The following is a 25,588-nucleotide window of genomic DNA, read 5'->3' on the forward strand; positions in this document are numbered from 1 at the left end:
AACTCCTGTAGTCATAACAGAGCCAGCGGAATTCAAACTGCTAAACCCTCTTGTCTATCTAAAGCTGGAACTATCAAAGAATGGGAGAAATGAAGCTTGAGACATGGGCTCCGTGAGACTCTTAGCTGCTGTTCATGTGTATACCGCAGCCTGGATCAGCATCTTCCCGGTGGGAAGGGCAGCACAGAGTCGTGCTGTCCCTGGACCAGAGCAGGGACTGAATTGTGATTGAGAGTCCCTGCTTCCACCTCTGCTTAATGGAGCCGGTAAACTGCTCTGCTCTTTTTCCCAGCACATTTTACTGCCTCTTCTGCACTGGCTGTTGTATTGGAGGGATGGAGCCCAGACTCTGTCCACCTTAGGCAAGGATGACAAACGCAGCTCACTCCCCGCAGCATGAGCACATGGCCAGGGTCATGATAGGGCCCCATATCGGTTTGGCTAACCATGAATTCCCTTCACCATATTTTTATCCCTCCTCCAGTGATGCCTCCTCCGGGTGAACTCTGTAGTCAGAGCCATGCCCCCAGAAAACTGACCGCTCAAACGCCCTAGTCATGTTCATTCAGTTCCAGTGTGTGTGGTGCAAGAATGTCAAGCCATGTGAATACCATGTGTTCCGCTTGCTCAGCCCCTACCGTGTGTATTGGGAGGCAGTGTGTCCTAGTGGGCAAGGCACCAGACAGGGATTCAGGAGACCCCTCCTGCCCTTTGTCCTGCCTACTTAGTTTGTAAGCGCTGAAAATAATTCCAAATGTTACAGTATGCTGGTTTGGTGGCTAGCAGTGTGTTCCCCCAGAGCAGCGCTTCTGTCTTTATGCTACAAAACACAGAGCATTGACCCTACCTGTTACTCACGTCCTTGTGAAATTAGGGCTGGACTGTGACCCTGGAGGCTGAAGTCCTGGGTCACCCCGAGAATAAGTAAAGCAGAGGCAGAGTGACATGAGCCGGCCAATGTGTCTAAGGCCCTTCCTATTGTGACCAGCTCAAGATGATGGTCTTGTCTCCGGGACCCATTCAGCCCTTGGTGAACACTTGCCCACTGAAAACTGAGCAGAAACCACCAACCTTATTTCACTGCCTGGCAACTGGATGGCAACAACATTTTGTGGGCTACCATTCTGGGCTGGCTTTGAACTGGAGATCAAGAAATGAAGGCTGCACGGACCTATTACTGCTCCCCTGAGTCAACCGGTCCCTCTGCATTATGCACCACGTTAGAAATAATATGCATACAGTACACGTCAATTCAGGGTTAGTGGAAGAGAAGGTGGATGGTCCAATGGGTAGGGCCCTCGCCTAGGACTTTGGATATCTGGGTTCAATTCCTTGTTCTGCCACAGAGGCGCTGTGTGACTATAGGTGGGTCTCTCTGTGCCTCAGTTCTCAATCTGGGTGGGGATAAGAGTAGTTCTCTATGTAACTGGGGTGTTATGAGAATAAATGTATTAAAGATACTATAATGGAGGGGCACAGGCAGATTATAGCAGGCAAAGCTCAGAGGGTTTGAAGGTTCAGTCTGCAGAGGCAATGACAGCTTTGGAAGCTTAACTGAAGCTTGAGTCTGCAACATTGGGAAGGACATCTTGTGAGAATGGGCTCACCCGTGACCGCACCGTCACTTCTGGTTCAGACAGCAATCAGGAGGGGAAAGCAATTTGTTAAAGCTCAGAAGAAGTTTGGTTTGGTTCAGATCAGACCATTTTTTATTTTACCCTGACCTATTTGCTCATCTCCCATCAGAATTGCCTAGTGTTCAAAACTCAGCTAAGTGTGAAGGTCCAGACTAAAAGCAGGTGAGGCTGACTTACCTTTGATTCTGACATGTCAGTTTTAGCGTTCTGTATTGCTGCCCATCACCATCTGTGAACTTCCCCATAACTTCAGTGAGGCGTGGGCAAAGGCGATGGTGAAACAGAGTCCCATGTGGCCTCCATGAGGTCTCTGGTTCTTCACCTTTTTAGGGGACAGAAAGCTCTGCTTAGGTTTGCAAAAAGAAAAGGAGTACTTGTGGCACCTTAGAGACAAACCAATTTATTTGAGCATAAGCTTTCATGAGCTACAGCTCACTTCATCGGATGCATCAAGTGAGCTGTAGCTCACGAAAGCTTATTCTCAAATAAATTGGTTAGTCTCTAAAGTGCCACAAGTACTCCTTTTCTTTTTGCGAATACAGACTAACACGGCTGTTACTCTGAAACCTGCTTAGGTTTGGTTTCTCTTGTTCTTATGACATCACCTAGCTGTGTCTGCTCGTGAGCAACTTGCTCCTATCATCTGTGATTTTTGTTTTTCATTTTCTGCACCACCAGAAACTGTTAGCAGGGCTATGCCTGTACTTGGTTTCCATATTTCAATGTCTCTCCTAAAACTGACAGGAGAGCTGAGAACCATCCAACTTTTTATTTCATTTGGAGCACATCAGAGGAGTTTTGGAGTAACATACAGGAAACATTTGATGCAGATTCTTTTAAAAATCCTACGAAGTCTGAATTCATTACACTAAATGTCTGCTGTGATATTTTGCTGTGCTCTGGCTTTTCCATGGATTTGGTTTAGAGAGGGCCCTGAAGTAGAAACCCTAATCTTTGAGAACTGCAATTATTTCTGTCTCTGGGGATTGGGACCTTGTTTGACACTGGCAGAAAATGACATGACCCAGGCTGTGAATTTGGCCTCTTTAAAATCAGCCTGAGTTGTCCATCTGGGTTACAATCTATCCTTTTTGACAATACCAGAGAAGAATACTTGCTGGAATATATACTATCAAACTTGTATAGTAAGGATGTATTTCTAAGTGGCTAGTATTTCAAGGGAGGAGGATGGAAAGTGTTTTAAGGTAGCCACTCATGATTTATGATCACTGCTGTGAGCATTCATCTCTTGCTGGACTGTGAAATTACACTATGAGATATGGGGGTTAAAAATATTATTTTGGCTGCGTTATGAGAGTGTCAGAGTCAAAGACATTTGAGCGGACAGTAGGCCAGACAATGAACCATATTCTTAGCTGGGTGCTGTCTGCAGATTGGAGTCTCTGTTACTTTTCTTCTTCTGCCCACAGCTATGTACTGAATAGGGATTGAAAATTTTTGCAGCGATAACAAATTTTCTTCCTGGGGCAAAAGAGGAAAGAAAGAAAGTGGGGGCTGGGGAGAGAGAATGGAGAAACCCAGTGAGGAGGAGTAGGAATGATCGCCACGAAGCAGCCGAAAGGAAGAGAGCAGGGAGGAAATCTATTAAGAAAAGGCATCTTTATCTGCTGCTGGGGTTTGCAATATGCCCGTTGCTGTCAGCCCCTGAGGCTGTGGGGCCTAATAAAGACTGTACATGTTGAAATGCTACTACAGCCCGGGAAACGCTGGGCTAGCCTCGCCCCACCCACAGCTGATACTCGGGAGATGGGCTTTGGAAGGCCTGGAAACTCAGCAAAGTTTGTCTTGTCAAGTTTCCATTAACTCTTCCCCATACTCAGCACCTTGTTCTCCTGCTGATGTGGGCATGAGGGTTGTAAAAGAAGCCAGGGATGAGGCCTCCCAGGACCCACAAAGGCCCTGGATCTGCAGGGAAAATACTTGTGCTCCCCTTAGTGCCTCTTTGCTCCCTCCCGGCTCTCCTAGCAGCACCGAGGCCAGTGGGCAAGCAACTGAGACCTGCCCAAGAGCCTGTCCCGGAGAGGAGGGCTCTGGTGTGGGGAGAAGGAGACTGATCTAACACTTCTGGAAGCAGTAGATGCACGATGTATTCTCGCTCTCCCCTAAGCCATGGGTTATCGCTCTGGGGGCTTGCACCCATCCTGCCCTTCCCAAATTGCTAAAGGGGAGGGGCAAAGGCGATGGTGAAACAGAGTCCCATGTGGCCTCCATGAGGTCTCTGGTTCTTCACCCGACTAGGTGGGAGGGGGGTTCTGCCATGGAAAGAGTTGAGAACCACTGGTCTAAGGCATTCGCTGATAGAAGAAGGAGCAATGGTCTCAAGTTGCAGTGGGGGAGGTTAAGGTTGGATATTTGGAAAAACTTTTTCACTAGGAGGGTGGTGAAGCACTGGAATGGGTTACCTAGGGAGGTGGTGGAATCTCCTTCCTTAGAGGTTTTTAAGGTCAGGCTTGATTTAATTGGGGATTGATCCTGCTTTGAGCAGGGGGTTGGTCTAGATGACCTCCTGAGGTCCATTGCAACCCTGATATTCTATGATTTGTAATGCACCCATCCGTGCTGCATCTAGGGCCCAGACCCTCACAGGGACTTAGGGGCCTAACTCGCTGAGAAGAGCAGGCTTTGGACACGCCCCTCTCCTCGGCACCTGCTGTTGGCTGGCTCAGGCAGTTCCCTGCCTAATACGCTGGGGCAGTATATAAATCTATCCGGGGGGGTATCTCCTACCTGGGAGGGTAGATACTTCTGTGGTACTGTAGTATCAGAGCACCTTTACAATCTTTAATGTAACACTCTCCCAACACCCCCAGGTGGTGGGGCGTTATCCCCATGTTACAAATGGGGAACTGGGACATGGAGAGAGACGAAGTGCCTCAGCCAAGGTCGCACAGGAAGTCTGTGGCAGAGCAGGAAATTGAATCCAGTTGAGGTAAGCGCACTAGCCATCCTGCCACCTTCCTCTTCCACTGCTTAGATCCCACAAACCCCAGTCTCTGGGAGCCTCGGCTGAGGGACTGCTGCAGGGTCAGGAAGGAAGGGGAGCAGGATGCACAGACGACTTCTCTCTTCTGTGTCTCCCTCCCCACCTCTGATCTTCATGTTCGTCTTCCACTGGCTGGCAGGGGTGTGAACTCTTTGGGTCTTCCTGGGGAACCTTCGGCAAGTCACAAGAGGATGGAAGTTTGGTTTCCTGAAGAATTTCAAGATTTCTATATTTGGTTTGGTTCCAAACTGGAACCCCTGAATTTTGAAATTCCTCACGAAGCAGGCGGCCAGGCATTTTGTGTATGGGATGATTGAAATGCTCTGTTTCAATTCTGACATTTTAAATTTTGTACTATATAATATAGCACAAGAGCTAAACAATTCAAAACAAAATCATTTCAAAATGAAAAATCAAAATGTTCCATTCAGAAAATGTTCAAACCAGGATGGGTCAGCAAGGTCAGAACTTGTTTTTCCCACTGGCTTTCTTCCTAAACAAAATTCGGGCAAAAGCAACTCAATTTCACAAGACTTTTTGATTTCAAAGGAGTCGCATCTTCTGAAGGAATCGGATTCCGTTGAAATTTCTCAAACCAACTCTACAAGTCACTGAATCTGGCTGTGACTCAATTCTTTATTATGTCAAAGGGGAATGATCATTCTTCCTTTCTCCTAGCCTTTGTGTGTCTTGTCCGTTGAGGCTGTAACCTCTGTGAGGCAGGGACTATCTCTTACCACATGTGAGTACAGCACCCTGCCCAACAGGGCTTGAACGGAGTTCAGCCCTCCAGGTACTACAGCAATATAAATAATAATATCAGATCAAAATCCTGGGATTTTTAAAATTTACATGTTAATTATTCAGATTTTTTAAAATCTCTTCTTAAAGACTTTTAAATATACTGAAGGTATAAAATCTAGAAAATTACCAGATTATTTTTCTTATTAAAAGAATAAAATAAAATGATCCCTGTATGCAGGATTTGACCTCAGTTTCCCCTTATGCTGGTGTGGCAGCCACTGCAGGTCTGTGCTTTGTCTCCCATCTCCCTGCATAATGCATCTGCATCCTGGCTCTCTCTGGGCGGGAGAAACAGGCTGATTCATTCCCCTGTCTTTGGGGCCACTTGTGGTCCTTCTAGAGGATTTGACCTTGTACAGTACCTTTGGGAAGAATAAAAAAAGGATCAATTTTAGGTAACTGGCAAACTTTTAAAACCTTCTGATGCTTCATCTAGCTTTTATTCTGAGACCTATATGACAAGCTTGAGAGCATCTCACAAGAATGTTTGCCCTTACAAGAGGCCAAAAAAAAAAATGCAGTGAAATAACACACCACTATTAATTACTAAAAATCCTTTAATAACCAACATTATTATAAATTATATGCACATTATGACAAGTACAATTGAGGTCTCTGTTTTTCTTGCCCCATTTTAGAGTGCCAAAAAATGTGATCTTGTTGGGAAAAAAATGAAATCAATGGCACATTTAGTCAACTTGGGACTCCTGTGTTGCATACCTGTGCTTACAATGATAGCAGGCCTTCGTTATTATCTTGAAGGCTCCATTGTTCTTTGAGCCATACTGTATGCAGGATGATTATACACTGTTGAGAAGCATAATACTTTGCTTGCCAAAACAATAACATGTCAGTTACTTAAATGAGGTACTATTTCAGATTTTTATATTTAGATGCCACTAGTAATTGCACATTTGTGACAGTCTAATTTGGGCACCAGTTTGCAATGCTGATATTAGAAAGAAAAGAGTTGGCAAATTTTTAAAGGCATTGGAATCCATCAAGTTCTGACCTATAAAAAAGCATGAATTCTGAGTAGCTAGAGGCCGGGTCTGGTCCAAACACAGCCCTTGGATTTCAGAAGTCCTGAATTCTGCTGGCAGCTCTGAAACTGACTTCCTCTGTGATCTTAGCAAATCATGTAACCTCTGCCCTGGTTCCCCATTGCAAAATGAGGATAATACTTACCTGCCTCTGTGGGGCGTTGGCTAATGTTTGTAAATTGCTTTGAAGCATTAGATAAGTGCAAAGTGTTGTTAGGCTGCAGATCACTACTGAGCAATGAGACATCCTAGTATTATCATGGTCTGTCACATGACATAATTTCCATGCCTTGTGAGTAACATTCAAATGAGATTCCCTGTATTCACTCCCAACCAGATTTCTGCGTAGAAATCTAGTGGGTCTGCTGGAGACAGTACTGCAGAGAATAGCTAATCCCCTGCTCTGCCCCCTAAAGCCCTGAAAACCCTATGGAGGTGGAGAGAGGTGAGTGCTCCCCACTTGCAGAGAGACCCCTGATACACGCACGCCACACACATGGAATATTTTGGATATTAGGAAAAACTTTTTCACTAGGAGGGTGGTGAAACACTGGAATGCGTTACCTAGGGAGGTGGTTGACTCTCCTTCCTTAGAAGTTTTTAAGGTCAGGCTTGACAAAGCCCTGGCTGGGATGATTTAATTGGGGATCAGTCCTGCTCTGGGCAGGGGGTTGGACTAGATGACCTTCTGAGGTCCCTTCCAACCCTGAGATTCTATGATTCTATGATGCTCTGGCCTCCTATTCATTATATGAGGCAGCCATGTAGTTCGAATACGGTGCTGGAGTGACCAAGAGAAACAAAGTGGATTTATTACAGGGCTAAGTGCAGTGAGTTATCAATGGCAACTTCTGTCTTCCTCCCTATATAACACAGTCACACAGCTAGCTGCTAATAGGGATCATCAAGCATTTCCACTTGAAATGGTGAATTCAGCTTTCTACCCCTTTTTAGTTTGTCTTCTCAAGCCATGGAAGCATAAACTGGGAAACTGAAAAAATACGAGCCAAGGAATCCACCCTTTGGAGCCTTGGGTGTCAGAAAGCAGCCAGAGATGTGTCAGGTAAGCTCTTTAGGGGCAGGGACTGTCTTTTTATTCTCTGTGTGTACAGCCCCTAGCACACTGGGGTCCTGCTCCATGACTGGGGCGACTAGGAGCTATGGTCAGACAAATAATAAATAATGACAATCAGAGGGTAGCATTTTATTTTTTGTCATGGAAATTACCTAGGAAAGTTCATCACTTGGAGCCAGACTGAAGTCTGGGGTAAACAGGAGCAACTGAAATTACATCAAGTAGTGCCAGCTGATGCCAGGGTGGCATGGTGCCCTATGACTCTAAGGGCCTGTCAATAGTGGGGATGTCTGTACTGATGGAGCTATAATGCAAATGCCCAGTATAGGACCACTGCCCTGCTGCCAGCCTGCTATTACAGCTGCGCAGGAGGTTTGCCTTGGTGTAGCTACAGCAGGACACACGTCCCCATTGTAGACAGGCCCTTAATAAGTGTTATTGATTTATTTTGATTTAAGATCAGAAAAAGATGCCTAGCCCAAGCTCTAGGCATGCTGCCCTCAATGCAACGTACAGGTCAGAACCATATAAAACCAAAACAGCCCCAAGTCCCACCCAGCACATACCAGCCAGGCAGCAAAGTCACATCACCAAACCCGAACTCCCCATTGTCTTCAGTTCCCAAAGGAAACACCACTCCACAGCCTGATTTTAAAAGAAAAGAAGAAGAGGAAGAAGAAGAAAGAGTTGCACAGCTTGTCCTGCAGGTCACTGCATTTGGGCTGATTTGGAATGGAGCGGAAGAGAATTCCAAAGTCAAGGGACTTGTCTATCCACAAATGTAGCTAAACCAGTGCAAACCCCTGTGTGGACACACTTATACTAGTTTAAAAGTGGTTATATTGGAATGTACAGGGGAAAGCTAAACTGCTATTGGCCAGGTTTAAATCAGTTTAAGTATCCACACAAAGTTGTGCTGATTTAACAAAATCAGTTTAGAGTCACAGCTTTAGTTGAAGTCATGCAACTCTGTGTTTAGACCAGGCCTAGGGGTCCTTGCAGAGAACTGTATAAATAAGACTGTAATGCTGCAGAGGAGAGGGAAGAAACCACGAACATGTTAATTTTATGATTTTTTTTATTGAAATTTCATTTTCATTAACATGTCCTGAGCAGTTCAATCACTGGTTGGGAACGGGAGGGGTAAGTGGCATGGGGGTAAATGATGAGTATGTATGGTTTGTGTGTGTTATCAAAAATGTTCAGCTGGTTCTAGGATCAGCGTTAAAGGGTCTGTTATATTTGTTGGTTATATTTGTCTCTGATGTATAGCTCTGAACTCCCAAACAATTATTTCATTAAGCATTTGTGTCTGTGAAAAACCTCCATCCTTAGGTGCAAACTACCTTGTTTTGATGGTTGAGAATGAAGAGAGAAAGGGGAATTGAGCAGCTAAAAGCCCAGAGAAGTGATGGCGTGTGGAGAACTCTTTTACTACCTGTAGCACAATAAAAAATACTTGGCAGGGAGTTTGGAAGGGTCTCCTGCTACTCAAGAGCGACCTTTCACCACGTCTGTGCCCTTTATAACACTGGTAGGAGAGAGTTGCATTGGGAACATCAGTCAAGCAGGGGTTCACTACCAGAGCAAAGTTATCTCAGAGGAGCAACCTCTCCCTTGCTATTTACACATTTTTATACATGTCCCTTCCTGACAAGGTAAACATCCAAAATGTTGTACAAGAAAGGTAACATTTAATAAGCAGCGGGTTTGCAGTATCACTCAGAAATCTCCCCAAGGTGGCGGCTGCCACTTAAAAGAGACATTCAATGTGATTGGAAAGGTCATACAAATTATAAATCAGTATTTTGACTATAATAAGCCCATCTAGTTTTCACTACACTTTTTAAATCCGCAGATAGGTAGTTCAGGAGAACACGTTTGTCAGCCACTCAGTTGCACGCCAAAGATTATGTTCCGAGCAGGAGAAAGCTGCTGCTACTTTTAACAAACTCTAACCTATTAATGGGCGGAATAAATCCATTTCTCTGCCCCAGAAAACGTTGTTTCAAGTGTTTAACAAAAACATTGAGGCTTTGAGCTGCCAGAGCCTCCCTCTAGTGGACTGACCTTGTCAGACCGCCTCATTGTTGGGATCTGTGAGAGAGAGACGTACATACAGCCGGCTGAAGTGCTCATAATACAGGGTGTCATCTGAATAATTAAATTCGCTGCCATCTAATAATTAATCTCACTAGTAGTTTCTAGCCCAATATTCATGGTCATTTTATTTGGTGCTTCCGGCACGTGGGGTCTGGGCATTCTAGTGAAACGAGAGACACTGTTCACAGCCCTGTCACATGCAAGATCTAAACCAAAGCCTCCGAAATTCCGGAGTGAGACTTATTCCGGAGTGAGGTAGTCAAACTGCCGAGAACTAAAGCTAGAGTAATGCTGAGAGCTACAGGGTGCGAGAGCAAGCTAGCAAGTAACAAATTAAACCTACTCTGGAGCAGATTCTAAACAGGAACAAAACCGAACGCAAAGGCTTTTTGAAATCATGGATTGCTTCTTTTTTTATTGCAAGTGCCTAGACATTATACCATACTGCACGGACCAACATAACGTGAATGATGCATAAATACCGCTGAGGACCAATGACGATAACGGAATTTCTTTCATTCAGTGACAATCGGTGATATAAAGTAGGTTGCTCCAGGTCACTAGCCCAACCAATCCGCATCGAAGGGGCGAGGCACATTTCTGCTGAGAGCCAATCGAGACTTTACAAGCCTGAACTTTTGCCACCCTGAACAAGTTAATACATCCAGGAGGTGTGTCCCAGTCTCCCTGACTCCAGCGGAGGAAACGACATTAACTCTTCATGTGCTGAACGGCTAGCTGCAACAGTCGGATCTTCGACACGCTTTTCTGGCCGGCTTTTCGGAGTGCACCTGTCAAACGGCGCATCGCTCAGCAGCATCCGGAACCAGAAAACAAAAAGGCCAATTGGAAAAAAACCAACAACCCGCCACCCTCCTGGTGAGGGTGTAAACTAATGTTAAATAGAAAGAACAGGAGGACTTCGGGCACCTTAGAGACTAACCAATTTATTTGAGCATAAGCTTTCGTGAGCTACAGCTCACTTCATCAGATGCATTCAGTGGAAAATACAGTGGGGAGATTTATATACACAGAGAACATGAAACAATGGGTGTTACCATCCACACTGTAACCAGAGTGATCAGGTAAGGGGAGCTATTACCAGCAGGAGAGTGTGGGGGACCTTTTGTAGTGATAATCAAGGTGGCCCATTTCCAGCTGTTGACAAGAACGTGTGAGGAACAGTGGGGGCGGGGAGTTAAACATGGGGAAATAGTTTTACTTTGTGTAATGACCCATCCACTCCCAGTCTTTATTCAAGCCGAAGTTAATTGTATCCAATTTGCAAATTAATTCCAATTCAGCAGTCTCTCCTTGGAGTCTGTTTTTGAAGTGTTTTTTGTTGAAGAATTGCCACTTTTAGGTCTGTAATGGAGTGACCAAAGAGCTTGAAGTGTTCTCCAACTGGTTTTTGAATGTTATAATTCTTGACATCTGATTTATGTCCATTTATTCTTTTACGTAGAGACTGTCCAATTTGACCAATGTACATGGCAGAGGGGCATTGCTGGCACATGATGGCATATATCACATTGGTAGATGTGCAGGTGACAGATTGACAGAGCCAGAAGAGTTCCCAGAAGTCACCTACTACAGGACAGGCCCAACAAAGAAAATAACAGAACGCCACTAGCCATCACCTTCAGCCCCCAACTAAAACCTCTCCAACGCATCATCAAGGATCTACAACCTAACCTGAAGGACGACCCATCACTCTCACAGATCTTGGGAGACAGGCCAGTCCTTGCTTACAGACAGCCCCCCAATCTGAAGCAAATACTCACCAGCAACGACATACCACACAACAAAAACACTAACCCAGGAACCTATCCTTGCAACAAAGCCCGTTGCCAACTGTGTCCACATATCTATTCAGGGGACACCATCACAGAGCCTAATAACATCAGCCACACTATCAGAGGCTCGTTCACCTGCACATCTACCAATGTGATACATGCCATCATGTGCCAGCAATGCCCCTCTGCCATGTACATTGGCCAAACTGGACAGTCTCTACATAAAAGAATAAATGGACACAAATCAGACATCAAGAATTATAACATTCAAAAACCAGTCCGAGAACACTTCAATCTCTCTGGTCACTTGATTACAGACCTAAAAGTGGCAATTCTTCAACAAAAAAACTTCAAAAACAGACTCCAGAGAGACTGCTGAATTGGAATTAATTTGCAAACTGGATACAATTAGCTTAGGCTTGAATAAAGACTGGGAGTGGATGGGTCATTACACAAAGTAAAACTATTTCCCCTTGTTTATTCCCCCCCCCCCCTTCCTCAGATGTTCTTGTCAACTGCTGGAAATGGCCCACCTTGGTTATCACTACAAAAGGTCATCCAGTCCCCCGGTCCCCCCGCTGGTAATAGCTCACCTTACCTGGTCACTCTCCTTACAGTGTGGATGGCAACACCCATTCTTTCATGTTTTCTATGTATATAAAGCTCCCCACTGTATTTTTCACTGCATGCATCGATGAAGTGAGCTGTAGCTCACAAAAGCTTATGCTCAAATAAATTGGTTAGTCTCTAAGGTGCCCCAAGTCCTCCTTTTCTTTTTGTGGATACAGACTAACAGGGCTGCTACTCTGAAACCTGTTAAATAGGAAGTTATTTTAAGTGAAATGTTACATGACTGGGTCAAAGTGAAATGGACAGATTAAAGCTTGGCGATGAATTGCAGATCAATTGATCCTGCACTGCATCTTGGAACTGCTCCTTCAATAATCATAGTCGACCAATAATTAATAAATAAAACCTAAACAAAAGACCCGAAGGTTGTGTATGAGTTACTGTTTATAACATCAATAAAGAGCAGCCTCATAACTCCAGGGCGTCCCAAGGCGTCTCTGGGAAGCACTTCTTGGAAATACGCGTGTATTAGGGCAGGAACAGAAAACACTGTAACAAGAGGTACTTTTTGTTTCAGCTAAAAGGTGGCTTAGCGGTGCTGCAAAGAGAGGGCTCACGTCTTTTCGTTCCCCCTGCAGTGATGGTTAATTCGGTGGGGATTCGCTGTTGGTCCATGCCCAGGCATTACCCTTCTGCCTTTGCCAAGCAAGATCAAAGTCCTCTTCAGCCGCCGGTGATTAAGGATGGCATGGGCAAGACACTGCTTTTCATACAATTAAAAAATGAAGGGTGGTGGATGCTATCAATGACTTCGCATTTACCAGCTGAAACAAGACCAGATGCGCCACACACCCCACGTTACTCCCGGCACCGGAGTTCAGCTGGGGAGTTTCCCCTCGACCTGCAAGCACTTTGGGTTTTGATCCCCAAATTTCCCCTTCCATTTGTGCTCGGGGTCCATCTTTTAGCAAACGGTGACGGGGTGTGTGCAGGGGCTGGCTGTCACGCGGCCGGGGAAAGACCATGCCCTCCCCCCCCCCACCTTTCCCCCGTGTCTGCGCCTTTGCAAGGGATGTGTTTTCCTTTAAGAGTTAAGAAACTTGAAACCTTGTTTGCGCAACAATCAGTGCAGCAGAGAGCCGCCAAAGTGTCTAGACTGGCACATGATGGGAGGCAGCCAATGACTCCAGTTCTCTCCTAGGGGGCCCTGTGTGTGTTTTAGAAGAACAAAAAAGAGAGAGAGAAAGAGAGAGCGAGAGAGAGAGAGAGGGAGAAGGGGAAAGAAAGAAAGGCACAGTGCTGTTTAAACAGATCCCATCGCAACAGAGCAAGCAGAAGTCACTTTTTGGGGTGGGGGCTGCTGCAGGACCATATTCCAGGCGTTCCAACGTGCAGGATAGTGGATTGGTGTTTTTTGTTATTGTTTTCCTTAATTAAGGATTTCCAGCCGCTCTCTCCGGGATATTTACAATTTCCATTCATGTGTTGAAACGTGTGTGGGTTGTTTTTTTTTGTTGTTGTTTTGTTTTTTTGTTTTTTTTTGAAAAGGGAAATAACTCCCAAGTGTCTCCAAGTCTAGGACCCGGTGCAAGTGTACTGATCCAGAGCAGCCGTTCCGGATTTGCCACCTCCCCTGTTACTGTTTTCATGGCAAAGAAAGACAGTCGATGGGGCTAGTTTTCAAGGAAGGGATTTTTGTTTGAGAAGCAGCAGCAGCAGCCGCGTTTGCCTTTGACCCCTCTGGCTGCTTTGTCTTTGGCTGCAAATTGCTAGTAAATGCAGGGCATCTCCTGAGCGCCTCCCGGGCCCGCCGCTGCCAAGGAGCGTTTGCAGGCGACCCCCCCCCCCCGCCCCCCAGTGTGTGTCGATGTAGCCCCCCGCGGCGCGTCCTCGGCCCTTGCTTCCTCCCCTCCCCGCCGTCTCCCTCATGTTTCAGCCCTGTCGCAGTCTCCCGGCGATTAGCTGTGCAAGGCTTTTGCACGGCGGTGCGAGGGGCCGCCGCTTCAGGCGGGGTGGCGATCGCGGGGCTTGCGCCGGGGAAGGAGCGGGCATCAAATAAAATCCCCCCCCCCGGAAAAAAACCCCCCGAAATTACCAGCTCCGAGCTGTCGTATGTTCAGGTCCAAACGCGCAGGGCTCGTGCGGCGACTTTGGAGAAGCCGTGTCGTCCCGGACAGGGAAGGGGGAGATGGGAGCTCCAGGCACAGCCACGACCACGGGGGTGGCCCCAGCCGCAGCAAAACCCCGGAGAAAAACCCCTCCTCGGAAATCCGCCCGGTAACCCGCACCCTGGCGAGGGACCCAGCGGAGCTGCGCGCCCGGGAGCCGGGCCAGGCGGGCAGGGGGGGCCCCGTGGCCGAGCGGGACGGGCCCCGGGGCTGCCCCGGGCGGCGGCAGCGGCCGGCGGAGGACGGGGAGGAGGAGAGCCCGGGGCGGGCGCCGGAGCGCGAGGGCAAAACCGTGACTTGCTGCCTCTTCAAGGAGCGGGAGCCGGGCAGCCCCGGGCCCGCGGGCGCCTCCCCCCGCCGCCGGGAGCTGCGGTCCTGCGACTTCAGCCGGCGAGCCCCGCCGGAGCCGCGCAGCCGGGAGGCCAGGTCCCGGCTCCTGCTGCTGGAGCAGGAGCTCAAGTCCGTCACCTACTCGCTGCTGAAGCGGCTGAAGGAGAGGTCGCTGGACAGCCTGGTGGAGGCGGTGGAGTCCCGCGGGGGGATGCCCGGCGGCTGCGTCCTGGTCGCCCGCACCGAGCTGCGCCTTGGGGGCCAGGCGGCGCCCCCGCAGCTGCTCCTGGGCAGGCTGTTCCGCTGGCCGGACCTGCAGCACCCGGCGGAGCTGAAGCCGCTGTGCGAATGCCAGAGCTTCGGGCTGGCCGACAGCCCCACGGTCTGCTGCAACCCCTACCACTTCAGCAGGCTCTGTGGGCCAGGTACGGAGCGGCCCCGCGGGGGTCTGGGGGGGGGGTGTCTCCCTTTGCGGGGGTGCTCAGAGACATCCCGCGTAGGGGAGACGGGGCGCTGGAGCGGGGTGATTTCACCCCCAGCCTCGAGAGTCCTTCCCCCGCCCCAGCCTTGAGAGCAGAGATCGCGCCCCGTCGAGCTGGGGGGGGAATGGCACGGGAATTAGCCGGACTTCTAAGCAAGGAGTTGGGAAGCCCTCCTCTAGAGTCCCCGCTTGGTTTAATCGCCGCGTACGATTTAAGTTTTGAATACAGATGGTTGGGCAACCCAGGTGCACCTGGCGGGCTTGCTAGGTTTGCAGGGCTGGGTCAGTTTTTATTTTTGTCTGTCCTCTTCCCCGCCCCCCAAGTAAAATTCTTTGCAGGATCTTTTGTTTCCACCATGAGCAAAACCTGTCAGATCTGCATCTGATTAACCGCAATAACTTGCACTTGAACCTGTTACCCTTTAAGAAGACCTCTACCCAAAATGCCTATCCCTGGTGCATTCAGGATCTCACAATATCCAGGCATGAGAGTAAAGGGGCATATGCAAAGATGCATAAAGGCCTACACAAGCCAAAAGCCCTAAAGCCAAGAAAATTGGCAACATCCCCTTTTTGCTCCTATTTCATGATTAGATTGTCGTTTGCTGTGCAGGCAGGCATCAGGAACTATTCATCCCCAGAGCTTTTTTTTATTAGAGGGAAAGATGGTATGATCGGTGGGTTAGGTGTTTCAAACAACCAACCAAAACTAAAGTGGGGCCAGTGGGAAGGAATATTTTAGTTCTTGCAACACCTGGACCATTATTTTCTGTTTAATTAAGACTATTTGTACCCTGATTAAGACTAGTTGTACCCTGATTTAGGTTTAAGATTGTATGCTCTTTGCTTGGATCAGTAGCCCATCACATATGTTTCAGAAGCCCGTGTTGAAATTTAGCTCTTGATAATTCTCAGTGGGATAATGGTGAACCGTTTGTGTGGGATCTCCACGCCTCTTGCAGTTAAATGCCTTGACACTTTGTGTGTAGCAGTTTATCCCGAGCCTTGCGGGACTGGATTTTAGGAAGGTACAGAACCTTTTCCCGTGTGCATCACACATTGTACCTGTGTCCATCTGTCAAGCCTGAACTTCCTCCTGATTTTCACCGCTTTGGTGTAGTCCATGAATTGCACCATTGTTTCCAAATGGAGTCAAGGAAACACTCTTAATACGCAGCCAGCCGGCTGATGTTATGAATCGTATTTTTCCACCCATTCAAGGAGTTTGAGAATGCCTCAGTGCAACCCAGCAGAGACACTCCCCTCCCCCCTGCAGCCCCTGTCTCCCTTTTCGCCTGGCAGGGGCGCTTCTGTCCCACTGTGCAAGGACCAGTAGGAGGCAGTAGTGCGGAGGGAGGAAGAAGGCTGCTCTAAATTGCGGCTGCTCAAATTCGGAGCTGAACAGAAGCCGTCCAGGGCACCAGCAGTAGGTCTCAGCCCCAGCCCCCCTGCACTCTGCTGGTCTGCACCAGCCACATGACACAACAGACAAGTGAGTTCGGGTGGCATGGGGCAGAAATGGCAAACTCTGTTGCCCTGGTCATAGAATAGAATAGAATATCAGGGTTGGAAGGGACCTCAGGAGGTCATCTAGTCCAACCCCCTGCTCAAAGCAGGGCCAATCCCCAATTTTTGCCCCAGATCCCTAAATGGCCCCCTCAAGGATTGAACTCACAACCCTGGGTTTAGCAGGCCAATGCTCAAACCACTGAGCTATCCCTCTCTTGGTGAGAGCCGGGCTGAGACCCATTTCACCAGCTCTCCTGGTGCTGGTCTACCTACTTGCTGGGATCTGTTGTTTTTGTCCGTCAGGGGCCACAAGTGGCCCAGGAGCATATGTGTGTGTGTGTGTGTAGGCAGGGAGGGAGCGGGAGCAGCCAGGGGGGGCAAAGCCCATGGTGAGTTTGTAGATTTAATCTACTCAGATCCCCGGAATGAATTAACCCCCAACACTGGAGATTGCCTGTGTGAGGATGAGGGGTTTATAAACAATGGGGGAGGAGGCTCCCAAAGCTGGAGAAGGTCTCGTACCCCCCTTACAATCACCCCTTTTTGAGCTAGCCCTCCCCAAAGGGAGCCCGCAGCCCCTGTTTCAGAAGGCGGCTGGGCTCTGGTTGCATTGTGCACATAGCCGGCACTCATTGATGCGTGGCTTGATAAGGCTCTGTGTAATTTCTGTCATTGAGGGAGACAAACTGGACTTTTCCTTGGGCTCTTTCTCCAAACATGCTTTTAAAAGGACATCTGAAAGAGTGGCACTTCCTTCCCCCCCCCCTCCCCATTTCGAGACAGCAGGAAAACTTCCAGAGAGCTGCATTTGCTGAGATCAGTGGTGTGGAGCTATCTGTACTCATTTAAAAGGAGCCTGCCTTTGACCCAACGGATCATAGACTGTTTCATGTCTGTGGATGGACATTCTAAGAAATACTTTAATCACGAATACAACTGATGGTTTAAAAGCCCCTTCTCCCAGAAGCCTCCGTGAACTAGGAATAAACCCCAGTCTCTTTGCTTCCCCATTTGTTATTGTGCTGTCATAATAGTCACTTTGTGACTATAAGCTAAATCACACCGAAGGAGACTCAGCTTTTAAGTGACTTTAGAAGGCAGCCTAGAAAACCATAGGTTTGCTGAAGCAAAGAACACAGGAATTAAACAGACAAAAACTTTTCTTTTATGTGGCCCGGCATTATCCCCTTTGCATTGAGATCAGTTTCAAGTTGTGCTTAAAAAGCCCTTTTTTTCCTAAGGAGGCCCCCCCCGCCCCCCCGCTATTTAGGTGAAGAAGTGGTGATAATATGCAGTTTGCATGTTACTGGCGCCAGTCTGACGAGCTGTTTATCTGGCTGACTGGGGATCTAGGCAATTACCGCTGCCTTTCTTAAAGCTGCAGTGACCCTTTTTTTAACTTCTTCCAGCCAGTTTAGGCTTTAGGAGGGGAAGAGAGCACATACTCCTTTGTGATAGCTGTTTTAGTGCAAAGAAAACCTGGCGGAGGGAACCAAATAGCCCACCCTAAATAATGGAAGTTACTTATCCTTTTTCTGTGTAAAAATACAGGGTGAGAATAGAAGAACGAAAGAAATTCCAAGATGGAAAGTCTTGACCAAAGAACATTCTTAACTTTCACATAGTCTGAAGTTGCTTGAGGTTCATTAGCTCATGCATAAATGCTGTTTTTCTTTTGTTAAATATCTTGTTAATGTTCCTTTTTCTTGGGAAGAGCTTTTTATTTATTTATTTATTTTGCAAGCAGAAATCCTGTTTAGCTCTGTACCAATTTTTTTGTAAGAAACGACTGTATTTTATGCAGAGAACTAATGCAGTTCTTTCCCCCTGAAGATTACGGTGCCTGAGCATGAAATCACGTTTTTATTGTAGCAGATGTGTATTTACGTTAGAGAAGGCTACATCTGCAGAAATGTACAGGTTACCTTTTTATGGAAAAGCTTTCCAAACAATGTAGAATTAAAACCACAAAGAAACAGCACAGATCTTAACTGTCTTCTTATCATTTTCATACTGCCAATTTGTGTTGGGACCCACTTGGGGCTGGATTTTGCTCCCATTGAGGGCAATCTGGAAATGAGATTCAGTAAGAGTTGGATCTGGCCTTGATGCCCTTTCTTCAAACATGTCTATGTGCCTACTCTGGATTCTGATGTGTGTGTTCACATTAGATACCCACCCCTTTATCACTAGGTTTACAGTGTGTAACTAGCAGAAGGGTGTGAAAATGCTATCTGTGCGTGACACAGGAAATCTAGTGCTGTGATAGGTCTGTTTTTAGAATGTAAGAAGTACATTTTGCAGACACCACTAACGCAATTAGATCCCATTCCTTTAGAATCAGCACAATCTGGAATGTTGGCTACTTTTTTTTGTTCTTTGAAGCTCTTAAATACTTGGGAGAAAGCGGTCTTGCCTGTGCAGATCCTGTGCACTGGAGCAGAGGCAGAGAATTGTGTGCTCTTGTTTTATTATGGTTACTGATGCTCATTTCAAGATGTAGGACCTTTACTCTTGCAGAAGCAGTGAATGACTGCAGTCCAAATCAAAACCATCACGCTCTGGAGATTGAGGTTATTTTTAATAAAGTAATCCAAACTGAACTGCAGATAGGTTAGGGAGTCATTGTGTTGCCCAAACCGTTTGTTTACAAGTCACAGTAGAAAACACGCGAATCTCAATAGTCTGGGGGCCACATCATGCCATTGAATTGTAAGCAGAACTCCTCATTGAAGCCAGTGGGAATTTCTGCTTAACAGGAATTAATTGATATGACCCTGCCAATAGCATTTGGCCCTCACTTTTTAGAATGTTAAATTTTTAAAAGCAAATTTATATAACAGTTAAAAAAAAGAAAGAACATGGGAATGGCCCTGCTGGGTCAGTTTATCAAGTGATCCATCCCCTGTCATGAAGTCCCAGTTTCTGGCAGTCAGAGGTTTAGGGACACCTAGAGCATGAGGCTGTGTCCCTGACCATCTTGGCTGATAGCCATTAATGGACCTCTGTGAATTTATCTAATTCTTTTTTGAACCCAGTTATACTTTTGACCCTCACAACATCCCCGGCAACGAGTCCCACAGGTTGACTGTGCGTTGTGTGAAGAACAACTTGCTTTTGTGTTTAAACCTGCTCTCTATTAATTTAGTTGGGTGACCCCCCTAATTTGTGTGTTATGTGAATGGGTAAATAACACTTATTCAGTTTCTCCTCACCATTCATGATTTTATAAACTTCTATCATATCCCCCATTAGTCTTCTCTTTTCTAAGCTGAACAGTGCCAGTCTTTTAAATCCTCCTGTGGATGCTGTTCCATACCCCTCATCATTTTTGTTGCCCATCTCTGTACCTTTTCCAATTCTAATATATTTTTTGAGATGGAGTGATCAGAACTGCACGCAGTATTCAAGGTGTGGATGTACCAGAGATTTATATAATGTCATTATGATATTTTCTGTCACTTTCCTAATGGTGCCTCACATGCTGTGCTGTTCGTGTTTTTGACGGCTGCTGCACACTGAGCAGATGTGTCCAGAGAACTACCCACAGTGACTCCAAGATCTCTTTCTTGAGCGGTAACATCTAGTTTAAACCCCATCATTTTTTCTGTATAGCTTGGATTATGTTTTCCAATGCACATTACTTTGCATTTATCAGCAGTGAATTTCATCTGCCATTTTGGTGCCCAGTCACTCAGTTTTGTGAGATCCCCTTGTAACTCTTTGCATTCTGCTTTGGACTAAACTATCTTGAGTAATTATATTATCTGCAAACTTTGTGACCTCATTGTTTACCCTTTTTTTCCAGATCATTTATGAATATGTTGAACAGCACTGGTCCCACTGCAGATCCTTGGGGGACCCTGCTATTTACCTCTCTCCACTGTGAAAACTGATCATTTATTCCTGCCCTTTGTTTTGTATCTTGTAGCCAGTTACTGATCCATGAGAAGACCTTCCTTCTTATCCCATGACTGCTTACTTTGTTTAAGAGCCTTTCATGAGGGACCTTGTCAAAACCTTTCTAAAGGTCCAAGTACGCTATATCTACTGGATCACGCTTGTCCACATGTTTGTTGACCTCCTCAAAGAATTCAAATAGATTGGCAAGGCATGAGTTCCTTTTATAAAAGCCATGTTGACTCTTCTCCATCATATTGTGTTCACCTATGTGTGTGACAATTCTGTTCTTTACTGTAGTTTCAACCAGTTTGCCTGGTACTGAAGTTAGGCTTACCAGCCTGTAATTGTCAGGATTGCCTCCGGAGCCTTTTTAAAAAATTGGCATTACATTAACTGTCCGACAGTCATCTGGTACAGAGGCTGATTTAAATAATAGGTTAAATACCACAGTTAGTAGTTCTGTGATTTCATATCTAAATTCCTTTAGAACTCTTGAGTGAATCCCATCTGTCTGTGTTGACTTATTACTGTTTAATGTATCAATTTGTTTCAAAACTTCCTCTATTGACACCTTAGTCTGGGACAGTTCCTCAGATTTGTCACCTAAAAAGAAAGGCTCAGGTGTGGGAATCTCCCTCACATCCTCTGCAGGGAAGACCGATGTAAAGAATTCATTTAACTTCTCCGCAATGGCCTTGTCTTCCTTCCTTGAGTGATCCTTTATCATCGCTTGTCCAGTGGCCCCACTGATTGTTTGGCAGGCTTCCTGATTCTGATGTACTTAAAAACAATTTTACTGTTAGTTTTTATGTCTTTTGCTAGCTGCTCTTCAAATTCTTTTTGGCCTGTCTGATTATACTTTCACACTTTAGTTGCCAGAGTTTATGTTCCTTTGTATTTTCCTCAATAGGATATGACTTCCAATTTTAAAAATAATATTTTAAAAATCTCTAATGGCCTCTTTTACTCTGTTGTTTAGCCATGGTAGCAATTTTTGTGGTCCTTTGCTTTTTTAAAATTTGGGGTATACATATAGTTTGACTCTCTTACGGTGTTTTTAAAAAAATTCCATGCAGTTTGCAGGCATTTCACACTTGTGACTGTTCCTTTTACTATCTTTTTAACTAGGCCTCCTTGTTTTTGTGTAGTTCCCTTTTTTGAAGTTAAATGTGGTGGGATTCTTTGGTATTTTCCTCCCTACAAGGATGTTAAATTTAATTACATTATGGTTGCTATTACCGTGTGGTTCAGCCATATTCACCTCTTGAACCACATCCTGTGTGCCACTTAGGACTGAATCAAGAATTGCCTCTCCCCTCATAGGTTCCAGAACTAGCTGCTCCAAAAAGCAATCATTAGTGTGTCTAGAAATTTTATCTCTGCATTCGGTCCTGAGGTGACAGTCAATATGGAGATAGATGAAATCCCCCATCATTGGGTTTTCTGTTTTTGTAGCCTCTCTAAACTTTCTGAGCATTTCACAATCACCGTCACCATCTTGGTCAGGTGGTAGGTAGAATATTCCTACTGCTATACTCTCATCATTCAAACCTGATCAATTAAAGAAAAGTCTGACCAATTAAAGGGTGTTATCGTACAACCATTATTTTCTTGAGTAGTCCTTATCTATGCAAGTGGTCCAAGAGCTATGTAGGTGGCCCTGATTCAAAAAGCATTTAAGCACATGCTCAACTTTGAGTCAACTGTCAGTAGACCTACTCATGTTTAAAGCTAAGCACATGCATAAGTACTTTGTTGAATCAAGGCTGGGGTAGTGTAGCTAGATTGGATAACATGCCATTATGGTAGGCTATTACTACTGACCTTTTATTCTACCTAGGAAGTTATAGGGACAGACCTAAGTTGCTTCATTGGGTTTACTGGGTTTACCTTGGTGTGAATGAGATCAGAATCTGGATCATGATGTTTTCTTTTATGTCCGACAATAGTGTCTTTTAATTTATGCTATGCAGCTTCTTAGTCTTTGTGACACAATATCCAGCTAATTCTTGTTAAGCCCATGTTTATGTTTTGAAACAGGAATATTTTAGACAGATGACCAGACGATAAAAGCCAAGCTTTTCAAAAGGGACTGATGATTTTGGGTAACTGGATTTTTGGAGATGCTCTAAAGGAGCCTGATTTCCAGAGGGTGGGTGCTCAGCACTTTTGGAAACCCCTTATAGGTGTGTTAAATTGGGCACCAAAAATCACCAGCTGCTTTGTGAAATATCTTGGCCAAGAGTTATTTGCATATGACTTTTCTGCCATGTTAAATGGGGATTTACCTTACCACCAAAGTATTACTTCCTAGGAGGGAAGACTTGAGTGTTTGAACTTTTAACCTGATACAGCACTAATATGAGGTCTTGTTTTTCCAGAGTCTCCCCCGCCTCCTTATTCTCGGCTGTCTCCTCATGACGAGCAAAAGCCACTGGGTAAGTATTTTCTCTTTACAAACTCTTAGGACATTCACGGTTCATAACCAAAATGTTGTATTGTTTTCTACCGGGGTCGTTTCCAGCCTGGTGTGTAAGGCAAATGTCAAAATATAGGAACGTGGAGCTCATCGCTAATTCTGAACGAGCATCAGCTGACAAGTTATCAGAAATACACAATAAAAATAAAATCTTCTGTATGTTTTTTATCATATCTTTATTACGAAGGGTTTTATATATGAATACACATTCTTTGCTACATCTGTATTTTTCAGAATAAATCTGCATTCAGGTGAAACACTGTCATTATTAATGAAGATGTAATGACTGGTTATCAGACTTAAAGTTTTTTATTGGATATTAGATCGGATTTCAGGCTGGAGTGGGGGTCAGAACTCTTGGGATCTATCCCCAGCTCTGTAACTGTCCTGCTCTGTCACCTGGGGCCTATCACTCTGTAAAAGAGGGATGATTATACTTTCACTGTAAAGTTCTTTAAGATCTCCAGATGAAGAGTGCTATGTAAGAGCTAAGGATTATTAGTACAGTGTTTATTAAGAGACATGAGCTCTATAAGCTCCATACTGTAAAACATTTGAATGGAATTTCATTTTTTCCAGTGAATTATTCCGACTTTTAAAAATATCATTGAAATAAATCTGGTCACAGCGAAGCATAAAATGTGACCTACTTTAAAATTGGCAAAATTCAATAGCGAATGCCTTCCAAAGCATATATTCCCTTAGTAGATGCTGTGCCAAATTCTGCCCTGGCTTTCACGGTATCCAGGTAAATAGGAAGTAACAAGTGCACCTCAAAGGGGGGAAGTTTGATGTGGTTTTTTTGAGAGACTCTGTAGGCAATGGGCCAGATTCTTCCAATGACAGTCACTTTGAATGGTATCTTACTCCTTTAGTTCTCCCATGGTCAGTAATGCTGGCTCACAAAAGAGGAAGTACACAAAGAGAGTTCATCACAGTTCATCACAGAGCTGTTAGAATCATGGAGAGGGGGGATGAGGAAACATTCAGAATTTGCCAAATAGATAAGGACACACTTGGCAAATACGTTACTCTGAGGTCTCAAAGGGGTTTAGAGAGGGCCCACTCTTGAACTCTCTGTGCACCCAGGAACACCAGACTGGGAATTGTGGGGTCATACAGACCCAAAGGACTGAGGAAAGATTTCAAAATGGCTACTTTGATCTTTTCTAAAAAAAACCCAGAACAAGCTAACAAGAAAACCGAGCAACCAAAAAAATCCCAACAAAAGCCAAAGGCTGGACCATGGTGGGCACAGTGCCCCTGTGCAGAGACCTAATGGGAAGTGAGAACTTCCTTTACGCTCCTTATGCAGGCTATTCAGACCTTGGGCCGGGCTGCTGTGGAGCACATGGGTGTTGTGTACCTGGTACTCTCTACATCGGTGGTGGGCAACCTGCGGGCTGCACACGGCCTGCCAGCGGATTACCCTGACGGGCCGCAGGTTGCCCACCACTGCTCTACATCCTGGAGCAGGTAGGCAGGGAGGGGTGGGCAGTGCCAGCTGAGGTGGTGTGGGAAGTTTCTTAATTCACTGATGGTCTGGGCCAGCAGCAAATTACTAACCCCCAGAGCAAGGGAATTAGGGAGGGAGCTGTGTCCTGGCAGGGTGTTTCTGAGTCACAGTGTTTCCTGGGACTACACTTGGGGTGGTGCAGTGCATTTGCTGCCCCTTGCTGAGAGGCACCATCTGACCCGGAGAAGTAGCTCACAGTGGTTTTTGCAGTGGAGGATAGTCTGCTTCATGGCTAATGGTTCACACCAGAGGTCCAGCCATAGCGTACTCCTGAAAACAAAAGGGCTGGTCGTGTAAGTTGACATTACATAAGAAAAAATAAGCTCAAAATTAATTCCTTTTAGAAGCTGCTTGTGCTGCAGGTATGGAAACCAGTGAGATGTGCTTCGTGGATTTATTTGACTGAAAAATAATCTGTGAGCAAACATTTGAGTGCTTAATTAAAGGGGTAGGCAAGAGAGAATAACAAGGACTCTTAACTTGTTAAAACAAAGTTTCCTTCGCTTCAGCAAAGAGGAAGGAAGGAAAGAAGCAAGAATAAACAGCTTCAAGAATTTTAATGGTGATAATTAGGTATAGTAACTATGAATTGTTTAGAGGCTTAACGTAACTTTATCCAGTACGCACCAAGTTTCTACTTGTTTAATCAACTGAACTGTAGTTATTTTTGTGGTCGAAGCAATTGAAACTTTTCATTTTTGCATGTCAGAGAAGAAAAGTTAAGCACTTACTTTCCGCCCTGGGTCAGCAGCAGTTTCACTGTGGAAGGTGTGGGCAGGCAAAGTGGCACAGTGTGTCCGTGAGCGGCTGCACTGTGCTTGTGGCACAGAAGTACTAAATGTTCTCCTCCTGTTTTCCAGATCTATCAGATTCCACGTTGTCTTACACTGAAACAGAGGCTACTAACTCACCACACATCACTCCTGGAGACTTCTCAGGTTGGCAGACGTTAACACATCAGCCGTTGAATGGTTATTGTGTTGGAGCTGTACTTGCTGGTTTTAGCAGAAGAGCAGAACTAAATATAGTTTTGTATGTGAGATTCTGAGGGAAAACAGAAAAAAAACGAAGGGGCTGTTCAAGTTGGTTGGTCAAATAGAGCTATTCGCACAATCCAAGCTGTATTAAAATGTTGTTAATTGTCTGATGCACCTTTGGAAAAGCAAGGAG

At 45.6% G+C, this 25,588-nt stretch overlaps 1 protein-coding gene across 3 annotated transcripts in view; it reads left to right on the forward strand.

Moving 5' to 3' along the window:
• The first annotated feature begins 13,106 nt into the window (after nt 1–13,106).
• The window catches only part of SMAD6 (SMAD family member 6), a 76,754-nt gene continuing 64,272 nt past the window's right edge, over nt 13,107–25,588 (forward strand). Inside the window, exons 1-3 of one of the 3 annotated variants that reach the window (XM_048867423.2) lie at nt 13,112–14,955; nt 22,805–22,861; nt 25,279–25,356. In XM_048867423.2, coding sequence (XP_048723380.1) covers nt 14,145–14,955; nt 22,805–22,861; nt 25,279–25,356 — 946 coding nt within the window. In that variant the 5' untranslated portion in view covers nt 13,112–14,144. Of the gene's footprint in view, nt 14,956–22,804; nt 22,862–25,278; nt 25,357–25,588 lie in introns of all 3 variants that reach the window. The other 2 variants (XM_048867424.2, XM_075133243.1) reach the window with 2 other exon arrangements.

The sequence above is a fragment of the Caretta caretta genome, chromosome 10, assembly GCF_965140235.1.
Source record: "Caretta caretta isolate rCarCar2 chromosome 10, rCarCar1.hap1, whole genome shotgun sequence".
In the NCBI taxonomy this organism is placed as follows: domain Eukaryota; kingdom Metazoa; phylum Chordata; order Testudines; family Cheloniidae; genus Caretta; species Caretta caretta.